Source organism: Phyllopteryx taeniolatus, chromosome 21 (genome assembly GCF_024500385.1).
Source record: "Phyllopteryx taeniolatus isolate TA_2022b chromosome 21, UOR_Ptae_1.2, whole genome shotgun sequence".
Taxonomy (NCBI): Eukaryota; Metazoa; Chordata; class Actinopteri; order Syngnathiformes; family Syngnathidae; genus Phyllopteryx; species Phyllopteryx taeniolatus.
The window spans coordinates 6,500,935-6,519,697 of NC_084522.1; the positions used below are offsets into that span (position 1 = coordinate 6,500,935).

General features: G+C 43.2%; 2 protein-coding genes across 2 annotated transcripts; one reads left to right on the top strand and one right to left on the bottom strand.

The window, feature by feature from the left end:
- Positions 1–264: 264 nt before the first annotated feature.
- med10 (mediator complex subunit 10) lies at positions 265–1,871 on the bottom strand. The gene is made up of 4 exons (XM_061759744.1): positions 1,631–1,871; positions 1,475–1,558; positions 847–949; positions 265–775 (listed from the first exon to the last, which is right to left on the bottom strand). The coding sequence occupies exons 1-4, from the start codon at positions 1,750–1,752 to the stop codon at positions 680–682; spliced, it is 405 nt and encodes a 134-aa protein (XP_061615728.1). The 5' UTR covers positions 1,753–1,871; the 3' UTR covers positions 265–679.
- Positions 1,872–2,685: 814 nt separating this feature from the next.
- ube2ql1 (ubiquitin-conjugating enzyme E2Q family-like 1) lies at positions 2,686–14,604 on the top strand. Its single transcript, XM_061760545.1, has 3 exons — positions 2,686–2,893; positions 3,216–4,152; positions 11,531–14,604. The coding sequence occupies exons 2-3, from the start codon at positions 3,439–3,441 to the stop codon at positions 11,660–11,662; spliced, it is 846 nt and encodes a 281-aa protein (XP_061616529.1). The 5' UTR covers positions 2,686–2,893; positions 3,216–3,438; the 3' UTR covers positions 11,663–14,604.
- Positions 14,605–18,763: the final 4,159 nt, after the last annotated feature.

The following is an 18,763-nucleotide window of genomic DNA, read 5'->3' on the forward strand; positions in this document are numbered from 1 at the left end:
TTGCTTTCTCATTACACACGAGTACAAATTAGGAGAAAGTATGATGAACAGCCTTCACTTATTGTTAATGTAAGTTATTTTCTGTTTGTGTATTTTACTGTACAGAGGATTTTTATACCGTATTTTAATTTTGTTTGCATGAGGGTACCTATAATTAATAAAAATTATTTTGGAGACGCTTCACTAATAAAAGTGAGCCGGCAAAAACAGACAATGGACTAATGCTCCTTATCTCTTAAAATGAACAGTCAGTCAGTCCAACAATGATTATTTACTTACCAAACCTTTAATACAAACAGGATACAAATAAAGAGCAGGCCTAAACAAATGGCACCTGCATTGTGAATTACCATGGCCTGAGCAAAAAGCTTGTGTACAAATGTTGTTACTATATGCTGTTATCTATTGTTACAAAAAGATATAAATAGTGTAAGTACCACCGCTTCACAGAGAGTCAGGAAGGAGCTTCTGTACGGTACGGAACTTTAAGTTTACCCTGCTGTTAATACAATGTCCATGCGACAAGGACACACACATTTGTCCGGCCAACACACTCCATTTAAATGAACTTTTAGGAGAAAGAAGAATGTTGGCTCAGTGTGGTTGCGGTCCGACCGCTGCAAGGCTTAAAATGTCCTGATCACAGATTGACAGGTCAGGGATGACAGTGCAGGAGTGACTAAGAAGGGGCGTCGTCGCCGTGTATCGCCTTATATTTCGACATCTCCTCCGGGAAGACTTTGCCGAGCTCGGAGATGAGAAGACTCTTGAATTTCTGTAATAGAACAAATTAGCCTTGAATTAAGGTATGTCCAATTGTTTAAGACTCGCTGTATTATTTCTTACCGTCAGGGTGTCAATTTTTCCTTTAACTTGCTCGTTGCGGGCCAAGGCTCTCTCCAAACACTCCTTAGTGTACAACTGTGGGTTTCGACCCTGGTCGATATATCTGAATAATAATATATCAAAGACAAAGCACACATTGTACAAGTCACGTCACTTATAATGAAAACATTTCATCCATCCATCAATTTTCTACAGCGCTTGTCTGCATTAAATGTGTGAGGAAGCTTGACTACCCATAAAAAAACCACACAGGTCTGGATTCAGACCCGAAACATAGAACTATGAGGCAGGCGTACTTAACACTAGTTCAACATGCTGTGGAATGATCATCAATAATGTCAACAATATCACATACAATGCTGTCAGTCATCACATACTTTGCATATTGTGTTTTTTCATGGGAAGCATAATTCAGAAAAGAACTGAGGTAAAAGTTCACGACAACAGATAAAGATACATATGTATGACAAGGTAAACACGTGATGTGAATTTTTTATTTTTTATTATTTTTTATTTTTTCTTGGGGGCGGGGGGGGGGGGGGAAATTACATCTAACAGTAAACATGTAAAGGTTAAAACAAGTAGAACATTGTTAGAAAGACGAGGCAACAACATCATGCAGACTCACTCAAAGACTTCCAGTGGTACGTTGATCTCGTGCAGCTGTTGACGGCACTTCTCGATGTCTTGCAGTCCCGTTATCATCAGATTTCTGTCAAATAAGCCACATCGAGTTTTGCCCACTGACCTCCAATGTTTACGCGTCAAATCTAACATGACTCACAGTTTTTGGTTGAGTCCCGCTTGACTGCTCGACTGGAAGTCGCTGACGATTATTCCGAGCTGCCGAATATTTTCGACAAACTTCTCCAGATGCTCTTCGAGGTTTTCATTTTTCTCCGCCATTTCAATGTTACTCTAAAGCGGAAAATGGCTTAAAACTGATGTGGTGTGCCAAAACAATCGGCGGTCTACCATTAGCCACCGAGGCTAGCGTCGCTCAAGCGCAGCAGTGCTTTACGGCAACGAACCAGCCAATGGCTGCTCGTCTTTTCCAGTTGCCATGGTGATGACCAATGAATTGGGTGTCGTTTTCTGATTCATAACGTCGCGTTGCCTGAAATACGGCCGTTTTTTGTAAGCACTAAATAGCGAAACAAAACGTTGCAATGTTCCCTCAAAATATTAATTTAATATATTCCTAAAAATTTCCAAAAATCTTCTTCAATTCTTAATGTATTCAATTAACAGAAACTAAAGACCTGACCAGGAAAGAGCCACCACTTAACCACTGAATTTAAAAAATGAAAATAATGTATTATGTGTGGGAAAATACGCATTTGTGTAATAAATGAATAGCAGTTTACATCAGATATTTAGATACATAAGAGTAATCTCGCAATTCTTCAACCCGCAAATGAACAGGAAATGACACCAGCCCCGCCTTCGCCATAAAAGCGTCCATCGGAGCAACGACACAAGTCGTCACAGCGTTGATGACGAGTCGTTGCATTATACGTAATATAAACATTATAACACACGAATAAGACATCCTGTGCTGTTTGAAATGTTAAAATGTTATGCTTTTCTTGTGGATGATGTCATTACATGACCTCGCGAGCGAACATTGTTGCATAGCACCACACTTGCAGTGACACCTACCACGTTATGCATATTTTGATGTTTCGGTTTTCGCTATGTTGTATTATTTTATTTATTTATTTATTCATTTTCTCTAAATGATTGGTTTGGAGTTGCTGCACACACACACACACATCTCGACACCGCACGTCACGAGCTTTACTTTGAAAGGCGTGCGTTTGCAGGGTGAGGGGCATGTGGGCTGCTGAGCGTTGAAGTGAGTGTGCTCGCTCGTCCTCCTCTACATTACTCGAGCTGCAGCGGCTGCGCGCGCACACGCACGAAGGCACGCACGAAGCGCTTTCCTGCAGCTCGGCTCGGTGAAAGTCTCGCGGATCTGCCGGATTGTCTTTTTATTTTTATTTGTACGCTGTCAGCAGAAGACACTCTGGATTTTACGCATTGGGTAAGCGAGTTCATGGTTTGATATTGTTTATTGGCAAGGGAACGTGAAAAGGGGGACACTCGTCTTCATAATGCAGGTGTTAGATTTGTGACCTCATCTGCTTTTATTGCATTATCGTGTATGTCACTGTCGGCTTTTGTGACCGTTTTGTTATTCATTGAATGCAATACATTTCGATGTAATGACGTCGAGCGTGCATCTTTTTAAACGCATTGAATTTCCCGTCGTCCCAACTGCGTTTTTACAATGTTATTGTGGAGGGGGGGAGGGAGGGGGTTGAATTGCTGTCATCTGCTAATTGTTTCCCGATTTCTATGTGTAGTCACGCCGTGCGGTGATGATGCACTGAGAGGAAAAAAAGCGCAGGATCGTGGGCTGTGTTCACCCCCGACGGCTGCAGTGAAGGCAGAGAGAGCTGAGAGTGGTGCAAGCAAGGTGAACTCAGTAGTCCACATCCTTACCGGCGTGGGGGGAAAGGGTGCAATCTCGACCCTCTGCAGGGGGGGATCGGTGGAGAAATCAAAACCAGATCCGTAAACTAAATTATGGCCACTCTACTGCGGAAAATCGGTCTGATCCGCCTGCACGACCGTGACACCGAGGACCCCAAACACCACCAAGGCTCTTTAAAGGGCACCAAAGGAAACCAGAAAAACAACAAACACTGTCAGACGGCCAACGACACCAACATCCTCAGCACCCCGGAGATTAAGGCCAGGAAGCTGGACCAGCAGGGCAAGGACAAGGAGAAGCCGGGCAAGGAGGCCAAGGAAAAACAACAGCAGCAGCAGCAGCAGCAACAACAGCAAACCGGAGGAGGCGGGAATAAAAGCACCGGAGCCTCCTCCGTACCTGCGCTCGCCCCTCACCGGCATCACTGCACCCAAGTGCGGACGCGCAGGCTGATGAAGGAGCTGCAGGAGATCCGGAGGTTAGGGGACAACTTCATCACGGTGGAGCTGGTGGAGGACAACCTGTTCGACTGGAACGTCAAGCTGCACCAGGTGGACAAGGACTCGGCGCTGTGGCAGGACATGAAGGAGACCAGCACCGAGTTCATCCTGCTCAACGTCACCTTCCCCGACAACTTCCCCTTCTCGCCGCCCTTCATGCGGGTGCTGACGCCCCGCTTGGAGAACGGCTACGTGTTGGACGGCGGCGCCATTTGCATGGAGCTGCTGACCCCCCGGGGGTGGTCCAGCGCCTACACGGTGGAGGCCGTCATGAGGCAGTTTGCGGCCAGCCTCGTAAAAGGACAGGTGAGATGATATCTCTGTTGCTGCCGAGGTGGCTTTTTACACACATTGGAGCAATTTCGATGCATTCCAGCTCACTCATATGCTCTCTTCTCATCTTATTAATAGTTATGTTTCTCTATGGCGGCACAAATCTCACGTTCACCTGTGCTAGCGTGGATTCTCTTCGTGGGTTCCTCCCGCGTGGACAAATATGGTCCAATAAACGGCATAACAGTGGTAACCTTGCGATACGAGTGCCTTGATTTACGAGGGTTTTTTTCTTGTCTTGAGATGAGAGCAAATATTTGAGATACAAGTGCACTCCAAGCACCCGCTGTTGGATGGCGGCAGCAAGCTTCACGAAATCCGGCCACCAACACTATTATATAACACTCCTATAGTGTTTTTATATGTTGTAGCTTTATAATATAATAACACTACCACCATCAATTCAGATTGGGGTCCTGGTGCCCTTGCAGTGGAAGGACAACATCAGTTGGTGGCAGTAATGCACCAATGAGATGGTTTGCAAACTACCAATTAACCCCTCAGAAGAACAAGGACGGACAAGAGTGTAATTTTTCTTAAAAAACAAGTGCAAATGATTTTTGGTGGGGGTTTTATTCGGTGGGGGGTTCTGGAATAGATTAATAGCATTTCCGTTCAAAAAGATGATTTGCGATCTGACAAATTCCACTTGTATCTCAAGGCACCACTTTCATTTTAGTTAATTTTTGGATCCAAAGACTCTGGTATGTGCTTTTTAATGGACACTAGCACAATATTGATTTTCTGACACAAATGAATGAAACTGAAAACTATTAAACGGTTTGAAAAGGAGTCAGCAGGGGGCCCGACGAGTCTTCCTCACAGTTATGAAGTTGTAGGTTTTCTCTGTGACTTCCTCCCACATTCCCAAAACATCCATGTTCTGTTAATTGAAGACTCTTAAGTTGTCCATAGATGTGAATGTGAGTGATTGGATGTGTTGTTCTGTGCCCTGCGATTGGCTGGCGACCAGTTCAGGGTGTACCCCGTCCTTTGCCCAAATGCAGGTGGCGATAGGCTGCAGCTCTTAATGAGGACAAGCGCTATAGAAGATTGAGGGAAGTTTTTTTTACGGCAAGCTCCCTCCCTCAGTGCCTCTCTGCAGTCCCTGTTTGATTGCCTTTCATCAGTCAGCATCCTCTGGTAACAAAGAGCCGCATCGCCGTCCAGTGAAAGTCACGCAGGCGCGTGATGTGTGTCTTTTTCCCCCCTTCACATATTTACCAAGTAATAATAATAATTAGAACACCACTGGATAGAAAAGCAGGCGGCGGGATGCCACGATTGCAGACCTGTGTGATTTAGATCAACTAGATTATGTAATCCCCTCAAATCGCAGCCCCCCCTCGGTGTCGTGCGGCATCTCCGCGCTTCCGACGGAAATGGCTGCATCCTCAAATGCACTCCACGTTATAACCTGGAGAACTTTCGTTAAAAATATGGCGGAATCTGCTTTCTCTTGCTCAACGAGACCCTGATTTCAACAGCGTGATAGATATTGCCCCCAGAACACCAGATTATCCTCTATGTAACCCCATATTGTCATGCTTTTTTGTTTAGTTTATGAAGCGTCTCCTATTTGAGATGAGACAAATCGTTTCTGTGTGTGCGCATGTGTGTGTGTGTGTGTGTGTGTGTGCGCGCGCGCGCGGCCTCCCGGTTGGCAGATTGAAGACTGCACCGCTCACTAAATGTGCTGCAGTGTCTCCTTGTGTCTAATGGAAACAGTATTGATTAACGTGGATGTGCAGGACGTGTCTTCGTGTGTGTGTGTGTGTGTGTGTGTGTGTGTGTGTGTGTGTGTGTGTGTGTGTGTGTGTGTGTGTGCGTGCGTGCGTGTGTGTCTTCCACCTCCAGAGTTTGCATGCACTGCATTTTCCCAAGCAGATCATCGCTCACGCACTCGAAGCCATGTAAATCCTAAATACACACGTGTGTATGCATCCTTGGCGGATGACCTTGATGTTCCTTGTGAAGAAGCTCTATTTTTAGGGGAAGGGGGTTTTATGTGGTGCGATGAAAGTCAACAGTGAGACACGCACACAAGACACACACACTGAATGTATATAGTATGTAGGTCATAGGTTTGAGTCTTTTCTTTCTCTTTGCTTTCTCTTCCAATGCCATTAGTAGGAGACACGTAAATGTTCTCTGCGGTTTATTATAAAACAACAAAAAGCTAAATGAATTATTTACCTCTGTATATAAGTAGTCAAATATTGGGTGGGTACGGTCATTTGTGTTTCCCGCAGAAGGAGGCTCCACTGCCTCACCGAGCAGAGAAAGGACAGAGAAAGTTGACAGGAGTAGGAAGCCAGACAGGCACACACTAAGGACATGACTTGTTACTATGAGACATTTGTATTTCTACTCATCAATTTTGCTTTTCAGCTGCTTGAGCTGTATTAGATATCAAATGCACATTTAAAAGAAACATAAAATGCATCCTGACCATGTTATTTGTCTTCTGTGACTGGTTCACTGTGGTTCATGGAAAATGAAACAATTAGGTTCATCTAATGAGACAACTGGGATAATTGATATGTCGTCTAGTTGGTGTTGTAAGATAGTCTCCTCTGTAGTCTATTTGCACCGCGGACAGATCAGTTTATGGTTCTAAATCTTCGCCCCCAAACAAAGTGGAAAAACTATTTCAGTAAAACTGAGCTTCAAATGATAGCGAGACATACTTTATTAGTCATGTGAAGGAAATTGATGCATGAGCTGGTAAACACATTTTTTAAAAGCGCACGATTTAAATAAGGAAAACAAAAGATGGTGTAAAAGAAAAAAAAGCTGTGCATAATTTGTGCACAACAGCCCTTCCATCCATTTTCTATGGGTGAGCTGGAGCCTATCCCAGCCAATAGCAGGGGGGAAACATTCACACTTCTGGACAGTTTAAAGGGCACTCTTCAATTGATTTTACATGCATGTTTTTCAAATGGCGGCAGAAGCCGTGCTATCCGGAGAGAACCCATGCAGTCACGTGGAGAACATGCAAACGCCACACAGGAAGGCCAACGCCGAGATTGGAACCCCAAACATCAGAACTGTGAGGCAGGCATGCTAACCACGTAGTCGATGCGCTGCCCTGTAGAACAGTCATTATCTCATTTTCACCGCAAACATTGCAACACTGTTTGTCTGACCTTTACATATACAGTATGCTGGCCTTTTAATTCTTATCGTGTTCAATATCCAGTGGCCAGTCAACTGTTTCACTTTTGTTTTCCAGTCTACTCATTTTTCAGTTTTTTGTTTTTCTCCCAGACATCCCAGTCAAGCATGGTGACATCATCAGTAACATGTTAGTTTAATGAACCGTCCCATTAGTGCTTACTGTGGGGTGTAAGTGCTTTCAGCGCTCTATGGTCACAAAATTTCATTCTGGTTATGACTCCTAACAGCAAGTTGAGTGGTAACTTTTTTTGAAGCATGATTTTATCCTCTGATAACCCCAACTATCAGTCCCAGAGGGGCTCAGTGATCTGATGAGACCACAATTGATCTCTTGTTTGTTCATCCTGACCTCTTGAAGCACATGTCTACATTATGCAACACACCGCCTCCGGTCCCCTAGCGCCGATTCCCAACTTGCAACGGGGCCTCGCCATTGCCTGTCCTGTTCCATCCATTGACTGATTCCCATTCATACAATTAGCCAACAGCCACTCTGCGCGAGCGTGTCCCCCTCCGCAAGCAAGCACTTTGCTCAAATAGATAAACACTGACATGGGACTGCGTAGGCCCCGGGCACTCACTCATTAAACCAACTCTCCCTTTCTTACTTTCTGTCCATCTAACAACACTGGCGAACATTTTTTATTTTATTTTTTTGTGTCCGAGAGTGTGATTCCACAAATGAATGCGCAATTTCCGCGTTTCAGCCTCAGGTCACAGACTTTTTTGTAAGGTTGATACATTCACCAGCCCTCTCACATGCTCGCAAATAAGAGAACCCACCAACGACAGACCAGAGGCCTCGTGTCGGGGGGAAGAGGGAAGAAAAAAAAAAAAGAAAAAGCCGCCTCGTTCAATAATGTTCCTTGCCGCTGCATCGCCATGGCAGCAAAGTCTTTAACAATAGCCAGCAATAATGAGGCACATCAGCAAGTCAACAGGCGCCATTTTGAGGTGGCGAGAGCAACCGTATGTGGTGTGTAAGGTATGCATCGCTAATTAGATCGTATGTGATCCCTGCCTCCGGAGCCGAGCAAGCCAACACGTCTGTGACATTATGACATAACAGGCCTATTAAGGCGTGTCATTGTCCTCTCACAATGCACAGTTTAAAAAAAACAAAAAAAAGCAATGGGCATTGGTTGCAAGCGATTGATTTCACAATAATTTGCGAAAAATGAGGACAAATGGCAGGATAGCAATTGCAAGGGAGAAAGTGTGTCAAGTTTGCTGCTGAAATGAGGCCCGTGTTTTATACAAGGATTGAATTGGAAAGTGTAACTAGGGGTGCTTTGTATGTACCGTACATGCGGCAGACAGTACAAATTTGCTTGACGATATAGATTTGGATTCTACTGAACAATCGCGATAACGCGTTTTGATTACGTTATGGCATCTTCCTCAGTGGGAAAATGGCTTCAAGCACATCCGACCACTTACTGTAGCTGGAGGAGTTTCCAGCCGTACGTGCGTCTATGTCGAACAGTCACCTGTCCTCCCTGTTTTCCCAGCTCCAGACAGGATATAGTTACCGTAAGCGGAATTAATTTATACCATAATATGAATGTTCGCCCAGCCCTAACTGTAAATCTATCATATTACGCATATGGTATTCAGTGCTCACTGAATCTTTTTTTGTAATCTTACCATTTGGACCAGTCTCTGATTTCAATATTCTGGGAGCAGATTTGAGAAGGCTTTTTTTTCCTGTGTCCCTAGTGGATTAAGCAACGTCAATATAGGCATGGTTGGATGGGTTTGGAGTGGAAGAACTCGAGAGCCCTGACCTCAGCACTATCAAACAGCTTTGGAACCTAGCAAACCGTTCGCCATTGCCATCAATCAGTCGCCAAGAAGTAGCTTGCAATTTCAAAAGGGTTGGTGACCCCCATTAATGATAATGGACAATGATTCCAAAACTTGAGCTATTCACGAGGATGAGTTGGACACTTTCAGTGGTTGTTCCAATAAGAATAATGAGATGATGCTCTGATCTCCAACAACAGTTTGCTGTGACGGCTAACATGCAATTCAGCCGCATCCATTTGTGCAAAAACCCATAATTTCCTGTTCATTCCCATAACATGAATTGAATTTTGCAATCCTAATTCCTTATGAAGCATACGTCGTTTTCTAATCAACTCAATAAATGTGCTCCTCGACCTTAGCCCAGTTTAATCGGCGTACACCCTAGTAGACAATAGAGCACACACAGATGTATTTGTACACAGCCCATTAACCACAGCATTTCTTGATGAACTGCTACCAGACGTGTTGAAACTATTCATGCTGTAAAGTGACACCATAATGCCTCATTCGTGCTGTGTATTTCTAATGTAACTCACAATATGAGAGAAGGATTAAGGCACAGACAGCATTTGCATAATAATAATAATAATAATGCGAGCAATACTGTCCAAGTATTTATCTGAACTGCAGTGCAGCATGCAGAAAGGCTGGTCCTAGAAACATTGTTTGATTAGTTTGAGCAGAAAGCCGCCAGCCAAGAAAGCAGCTGAGGGAAGTGGTGCAGTGTTATAAAACAAACTGTGCAGTAGAAAACCCACAACACAGCCATAAATCATCCTGTCCGCATGCCGGGTGACCATTGGGCAGATTTACAATGCCCATGCAGTTTAGCCAACACTGTGTGATGATGCCTTTTTTATTAATTAAATAATCCATGAACTCAAGTGACTAGCTTCATCTCTGACATACACTGTTTCTATTTTACATTCATCCTGGCTCCCACACAAGAACTCTTTGCACTGCTTTTCTCTGCTATCGCCATTTGACATGTTTCAAATTGTTGTTCAACCTACCTTATCACCTTTTCAAGAACATTGTGTCATTGATAATGGTTTTCCGAGGTGACAAAGACTCAACAACATCCTGACAAGGTCAAGCAAAAAAGATTAGTTGTCGCAATTTACCGAAGCACTATTGTCTTGTGTATCATTGCACTGAAACGTTGTCTACGCTCTACTTGCATACGCCTCTTCTGTTACTCAGTTTCAGTGAGTAGCTGCAGTGATTGAAACTGAATGGGGGAAAAAAAAAAAGAAAAATTTGACGTAGTGCACAATTATTTTATACCACTGGGTCCAAGTAATCCGCTGATTGAATTCTGTACAGAATACGGGTTTCATTTGGAAATTGCAAATTGGTTTGGATCAACGTGGACCCTGTTTAATAATGACTTTTTTTTAAACGAGTTGATGATTCTCCAACTTCCTCATGAGGTTTGGGGTTCGAACCTCGACTCGGGCCAGCCTGTTTGGAGTTTGCATGTTCTCTCCATGCTTGCGTGGATTTTCTGCAGGTACTGTGACTTCCACACACATTCCAAAAACGTTTCATAGGATAACTGGCGTCTCTAAATTGTCTTAAGTTGTATATGTTAGTGTGACTACTTATTTGTCCATATATGCCCTACGATTGACTGGCGACCAGTCCCGGGTGTACCCCGCCTTTCGCCCTGAAGTCAGCTGCGATAAGACACCAGCTCGTCCGCGATCTAATGAGGATGAGCAGCGACAACAAAATGAGTTTTTGGGGGCGCATCTTAAACTGATTAATGGTATTTATTGATACGAATGCTAGATGGTGGCAGTGAACTCAAGTCAACAAGCAGCAGTTTGGCAAATAGTGAACAATTTAAAAAAAGCCTTCTAGCTGTTGATTGCCACTCCCAGTTTAAGTTTCAAACTAAACAAAATAAAAACTATTGCACATTTTGTATTTAAAACAACAACATAACTGCTAACACGCAGTGCAAAACGCCATAAACTGGCTCATGGCATTGATGTTAGTGTGTTATAACACTTTAAGCAGCGGTGCAGCAACACATAAGACACAAGACAACATAACAATACTCACAGGCAGTATGTTCTTTATCCTCTGTGAAAAATGTCTAATATTGCTAAAATGTCTTACAGTTGTGAAACTCGTCTTTGTTTGTGTCTGTATTATAATGAACTAAAAGGAGCACAATGTGGGACTGAAACGCGGTAATGGCTTTTCCATTCATTTCAGTGGGGAACGATTAATTGTGATGCTTGATTTTCCTCCAGATTCAAATGACCACTCCACTTTCATCATTCATATCATTTGTCTTTTTTCAACTGATAGAGATTTTTGAATAATTATGATTCATTTCCTCTTGCAGGGGCGCATATGTCGGAAAGCAGGCAAGTCCAAGAAGGCCTTCAGCCGTAAAGAAGCCGAGGCCACCTTCAAGTCGTTGGTGAAGACCCACGAGAAGTACGGCTGGGTGTCTCCGCCCGTGTCGGACGGCTGAGCGCCGACCCCTGACCTCCACGCACAAAATGACACAGCACGCTAACTCAACAATCTGTCACACTCACCTTTTGCTGTAGCTTTCTTTGTGTGTGTGTGTGTGTGTGTGTTAATTGGGGGATTTGTTTTTAATATGCAGACAAGTGATCACCACCATCATCACCACCACCACCATCATCATCATCACTTCTACAGGACGTGACTTGCCGTCACTCTCGCCCAGGGAAATTCCTTCCCCATTTTGGCAAAAGCCTGAGTGGGAAGTGTGTGTGCATTTGGGGATGCATTTGTTTCCTTAATAGTTTTTTGTTTTTGTTTTTTTCTTCTCATGCACGTGCAATTGGACAAAGTGTGGACTTGTGAAGCTGAATGAAGCAGACTCATCCCTGCTCCTGTCGCTCTCTCCTCGAGCCCTCCCCCCCCCCCCCCCCCCCCCTCCTTTTCCTTTCGCCATTAGTCTTCGTCGTCTGCGTACGGCTGTGGGCTCATTTGCATATAAATGAAGCTGTTAATGTTTAATAGATGGGCAGCGTGCCTGCTTCTACGCTCGCTCACTCCTTCATTTCCTCTCTTTTTTTTCTGTCGACTGTTCGGTTGCCCACACTTGGAAGCAACGCGAAGATTGTAATGTACATGGAGCTGTGCTCTCTCTCTCTCTCTCGCTCTCCCTGTATCTCCTCTCTCCAAGCTGTCTCGCCCACCGTCTTTCTTGTCTTTTGTGGCTAAATTCAGAGCTCACTGTTGTGTAGATGGATTTTGATTTCTAATGGACGGGAAAAAAAGTCACGTGTTGCATTATGCAGAGACTTTGTATGATACATAGAATGATAATCATCTCTCTCGGTGTGTGTTGATGAGACCACTTCGGTCCTTGTGATTTAAGATGGTTGGGCCTCATTTTGTGTGTATGCGTGAAAGGGACAGAGCCCTTTAAAACAGAAAATATGAACTGTGAATGACACTAAGGCCTAAAGTGTTACTGTTTTAAGGGAATATGTGTGTCTGTGTGATCCATACAAAACAACCAAAGTCTAGCAGGAAATCCGCTGTGCTATGAACACACTCAGGCGCACATCTACTGTACCTGCGTGGCTTGACCGCAGCAGGCGGGAGTTCGCCATTGCAATGAATGTACGCTCCAGAGCACCACATGATTGCGCAGAGAGAGACATCGGCGGGTATTAGGAAGGGGGCAGGCCGAGAGAAAGGGACATAGGGCGGGGGTGCTTCTTGGAAATGTCAGCGAGCTGCAAGATGGGGGAAACCTGCATTGGCAACTTAATGGACGCACAGGAATAAAAAAAAACATAGACGACTAGGAGGCAATGTTGGAACACCTGGAGAGGAAAATTACAAATATGGAATTGCTTCCGAAAAGATTTTCTGCAAGACGGACATTTTTGGACTGTAGTATTAGGAAAGGACAGGATGTGCAAACGGAAGGATGTTTAGAGTTGGTTCCACTGCAGTGTGAAGGTACACTCGCCTGACTGTCATCAATTGGGAACGATTCCCTCCTAAACACCAACTCTCAACAGTCTAATCAGTCCTTAGTACTAAAAATGACTTAGAATTATGCTATTACGCTAACTATACGTATGTAAGAATGTACAGAAATCAATCTGTGTAAAATCGTCCACAATGTTGCTTCAGTCCCAATACTTCAGTCCACATCGCGTACGTGATGACGCCACTCAGGCATTTGAAATGTGTCCGTCCTGTCAGCTCGGCTTCCGCGCGCGCGTTACATTCTGCTATGTGCCAGTTAAATGTCATCGGCAAAGCTGCTAATTGGGCTGACATTTCCGCCAAGCGTCATTAAAGAGAGACGGGCGGTTGAGAGCGAAAGGATGGAGGATGTCAAACCTCCCGCTCGGCCCCCCTCCTCCACCCGCTGGCATTTCGGTTCCCGTTGCGTTACCCCCCGCTGTGTTTGTTTTAGGAGAGGAAGGGCAGACGGAGAAGTGAGGTTGGAGGATGCGTGTGGGTGCGCATGTGTGGGAGAAAAAGTGTGTTTCTAGCATAACAAAAGACATAACATGACTAAAGTTTCATTTCCGGGTTGATTGTATAGTCCTCTCATGGCTCACCAGTACAGAAATACTGTAAATTGAATTCATATTATACCACAAAATCTCTCCAAATTGAGTGTTTGCTGCTTTGAAGCCAATCATTTTGTGATAGATTTAGGTAGTTAGCAGACACTAACAGCTGGTTATCTTGTATTATATTTGCATGTCAACTGTGATTGGTAGCTACCTAGTGTATATTTTCTTTGTTTTTTTAAGAAAAGTGAGGAAAAACTGCAGAGATGAACAAAAATGCAAATGCTTCTCTTGTTTTTTGGTTTTGGAGGGCGAAGAGGGGTTTCTGTACTGTATGTGCTTTTCTTTTTACACGTCCTCAAATGTCATATTGTCTTCTATGAATGTGTTTTAATTTATTTGTTGTTTGCCAAAAATGAAGATTTGAAGCATGGTGCAGGTATTGTCACAAGAAAACAAGGGGGGGGGGGGGGGAATCTTAGCTAGAATGATATTTGTGTTCATTTGGAGGGCTGAAGGACAAAGTTGCAAAGCCTCAACACCTTAAAGGGACTTTTCCCTTGGAAGAAAATCCCATCACGACCCAAAACAAAGTCGCAACACCTCCCATAAAGTCACACCTTCCCGTTCGGTCCTGCAGTCATTTGGCTTCATGCAGTTAAAACTAAAATGTGGATAGAATTTTCCCTCCCTCAAATCACAGTTGTAGGATCAGTCTTGATCTCCCAGTGCTTCACATCTCATTTGTCATTTGGGCATGTGCACATCTGACCCGAGATCAGCTACTCTGGACAATTCCATTCTCCTGACTTGATTGTTTGGTCGAAAAAGTGGGAAAAGGTTCGTTTGCAAGACCAAACAAGAATGTGCAATAAAATTCACAGCATATTCAAAGTGATTGCATTGTGACTTTTGTTTTTAATCTGCGTAAAACTGAGCCGGCATACGTTGTGAAATCCTATTTTCAGGCTGCAGTGTCCTCTGTCTGGCTGCTGTATTGTCCTACTTTCAACACAAAACTTTTGAATTGTTTGTCCTCCGCTTCGGCGCTCTGTTTATAACCTGCTGGCACATTCATACACACTGAGAATAGACACTTAAACAGCATTCAAGCAGATTTGAAAGGTTACTTTTAGCTGCGGATTCAGCGTCTTTGGCCTTTTCGCAGTTTTCAGTGTAGCAGTGTAACAGTCTAACTGAAAACAAATTGAACAAAATAGGAAGGTTATACCAAAGCACAACAGTGGAGGACATCCAGCAAAATAAAATATGAGTGAACAAAAATATAAATGCAGCACTTTACTCCCATTTTTCATTTTTTTTTTCTATTTACACAAAAGGCCTATTTCGTTTCAATATTATTCACGAATGTGTCTAAATCTGTGACAGTGAGCACTTCTCCTTTCCCGAGATGATTCATCCTCACAGGTGTGGCATGTGCTTGTCTCAAGGTGTGCCTTGATACTGACTGCTTTTCTGCTCTTAGTACAGTAAAACTGAATGTTTTATGATGGCTTTTTATTGTGTGCAGCCAAGACACAATGAGTATGCTGTCTAATCAGCATCTTGATAAGCCACACCTGTGAGGTGGATGGATTATCTCGGCAAAGGAGAAGTGCTCACACATTTCGACATATTTGTCAACAACATTTAAGAGAAAATGGGCCTTTTGTGGCGATAGGAAAAAACTTCTTACATCTTTGAGTAAAGCTCATGAAAAATGGGAGTAAAAACAAAAGTTTAATTTATATTTTTGTTCTGTAAAAAATACAAACATAACTGCTATACCTGACGTATTGATCCAGTGTGTTACTAAATGCCATGTATCATATTTTCTTTAAAGTTTGCTTTGTGTGACTTTTCAGCATTTTCAGCTTTCATTGCATTCAGATGATCTTAAATGACCTATTTTGACCGTGCGGAGTAAAGCAAATACAGTCGTCATAATGTATGTCCACTATAGGTATTGCATATTAGGCGCATACACCATCGTTTTTCTCTTGCAAAGGTTTCCAAAAGTGCCCATAAAACACATTTTGTCCCCGTCATCATGCGCTCAGCAAGTTACACTGCAATTCTGCTGGGGTGCACAAATTACCGAGAAGCAATCGACACACACGCACACACCTTAACACACCACCATCGTTACAAATGAATCCCAACTAATCCCCACCCTGAGCGCTTTTGTTTTTGTGTAGCTGATGCTTCCCACTGCTCATTAGTGCAGGAGAACCTGAGCAGCATAAGGAATTCATACTATGGATCCGACTCAGCGAGCAAAATATTGATGAGGGCATGCTGAAAACTCAGCGTGGATACCGGAGCGTGGAAAAGCTGAATAATATTCTCATTAGTCAATACAGTACGCTCATGCACAGGAGTCTTGATGAATAGCCAAACATTCTGTATTACATTCAGAGATAATATTCCGGCCATAAAGGGTTAGGTTAAGGTCAGGCAAAATGAGACGTGTTTGATTTGATTTCAGACTAAAAATACAACCACAGAGGATCTTTCTTGTAAAAGCAATACACACCATTTCAGAAACCAGTTGAAATTATTTCCGTATAGTCAATAAGCTGTCATACCGATTTTATGCTCATGTTCATATGAACGCAACTCAAGCTGCAGTTTGCCAGATAGTGAACAATTCTTCAAAAAAGAACGGTCCCGTTGTTCGTTGCCACTCCCATTTGAAGTTTACGTCAAACTAAACAGAAAACTAAGAGAGTTATATGTTGTGTATTGTATTTAAACAACCATATAGTTTTGCATTAATATACTGTAGTCCCTTTAGCTTAATGCAAAATGCCATGCACCGGCTACCGAATAGCATCGCATTATATTACTTCAAGCCATGGATATTTGAACACAATCGGTAAAGTAACACATGTAGAAAATGATATAATTCTCTCAGACATATATTCTTTATCCTCTGTGAAAAACGTCTCATATTACTGTGGCTCATTGAGGAGTTGTGACCGTCTCCATGTATAGCCGTATGCCCGTATTATACTGCCCCCAGGTGGCCAAGGTACGCACAGTAGAAGGATAACAGTGTCCATTCAACTGCAGCAAAACAAAAGGGGCAAAAACTGTTTAATTCTGTACATTGTGTTTGATTGTGTCACTACTGTACATTTGTGTCAATATTATACAGTGCTAGTTTTCTTGGCTGGAGCAAATTAATGTTATTTCCGTTCATTTCAATGGGGAAAGATGATTTGAGATTTGTGTTGAGTTACAGGTGTGCTCATGGAACAAATTCAACTCATATGTCAAGGCACCAATCTATTTTTATTTAGTTGGTCAATTCTATGAAACCAGTGAAGGTTTTACTGCAAGGAGAAGATGACACTGAAAATATGGTGTTGGTCTCCCCTGATGTGGGTAACGTTTCCATGTTGGGCTCATTGCAGAGGCCAATTTAAATGTGCGCGGATGTGTGTTGTGATGTGAGGGTTGTGGGGGGGAAAAAAAGTCTTCTGACCTCACTATAATCGGTTATTATTTTATGCCTCAGCTCGTGGGATTCATCAGTTAACATTTCGGTCAGCTGGCAGCATTTAAAACGGGCAGGAAGTGACATTGACATAAATCCCAAAGCTTAAAGATTATAGGATTGGCTCATCTCCATCGGAATCATATTGATGTCATTAGATAAGATGTGATTTGTGCGTGTCCTATTTGCTCTGTCAAACACACGGGAGGAGATTTGGAAGCATGCTAAGGAGACGGTCACAGGCGCACACGTTACATTTTTGACAGCCTGCGTTACATAGATCTTCTTTTATGATCAGCTCAAGTATGATATACAATAACAACCCACCTCACCCTAAAGCATTAGCTGCGCCATATATCAAACACAGAGTAGGCTTGGAAGCAGCTCCACTGTGAGGCAGATGTGATTTGATTCTATAGGGTAGCATGCATAATGCAGCTGTGGCTCCGTTTACTTGGAAATGTTCAATAATGAATGTGTTTTCCCTGCCTTACATTACCATGTATGGCGCGAGACAGACATCGTGTGCGTGTACGTGTGGTCTAATGAATGCATTTGCAAAAAGTGAAGCAATTATACGTTGATTTGGTTCCACAAATGTGTGCTAGCTCCAGACCGAGGGCATTCGATGGTCATTTTGCGTGTCTTCCACATTGGAATAACTGTCACCTTCCTTTTGCTGATGGTTATGTAAGCCATTCCAGCCTTGTGCAGGTCTACAATCTTGTCCCTGACATCTTTTGACAGCTTTTTAGTCTCGCCCATGGTCAATTCTATCGAGTTGGGAAGGCAAGAAATTGATTCAGAGAACAGGTGTGCTTTATACACAGGACTAGTTGAGATTTTTTGGATCCTATCTGTTATTTGCCAAGGGACAATGTAGGAGTGACTTGAGGAGCTTCACGTAGACAAAAGTAGTGCTTTTGTGCCATCTTGTGACACCTGAGTACCAGGAAACTATGTTAAAGTGAGTTGAGGGGGTTTAATTCGGACAAAAGTAGTGCTTGCCGCCATCTTGTGGCATTTACAGGCACTATTAAATCTTTTTGGGGGCACGTCTGGTCAATGGGCACCAGCCAACCTGTGGGAGTCAAAATGTTGACTTGTAGGGGATCAAATACTGGACTTATTTCACTTAATAAAATGCACATTTTACAATTTTTACACTGTTTTTGATGAATTTTCGACTGATATTCTGCCTATTACTATAATGAATACATCAATAGACCATATGAAATAGTTCATTTCTTTGTACGTGAGCAAACTTTCAAATTCAGCAGTGGGTCATACTATTAATTATTTCCACCACTGAATCAGTACTGTAAATGCTGTGATAGTAGTCTCCTATTAAATTGCCCACACTGGTGTTTTTTGGAGGGTGCATTTATCTAAATGAGATGAGTGGACAGCACTGAGCCCTCGTGCCATTCATGTGACTGTGTGTTCACAGCAGATCGAGCGCACAAGTGTGTGTCAAGCGGCAGTTAGCTCTTATGTAAGCTCTGGCGGGATGGGGGCAACAGTCAGCTTTGGCAGTCGTTCCGCCCTCCCCTGC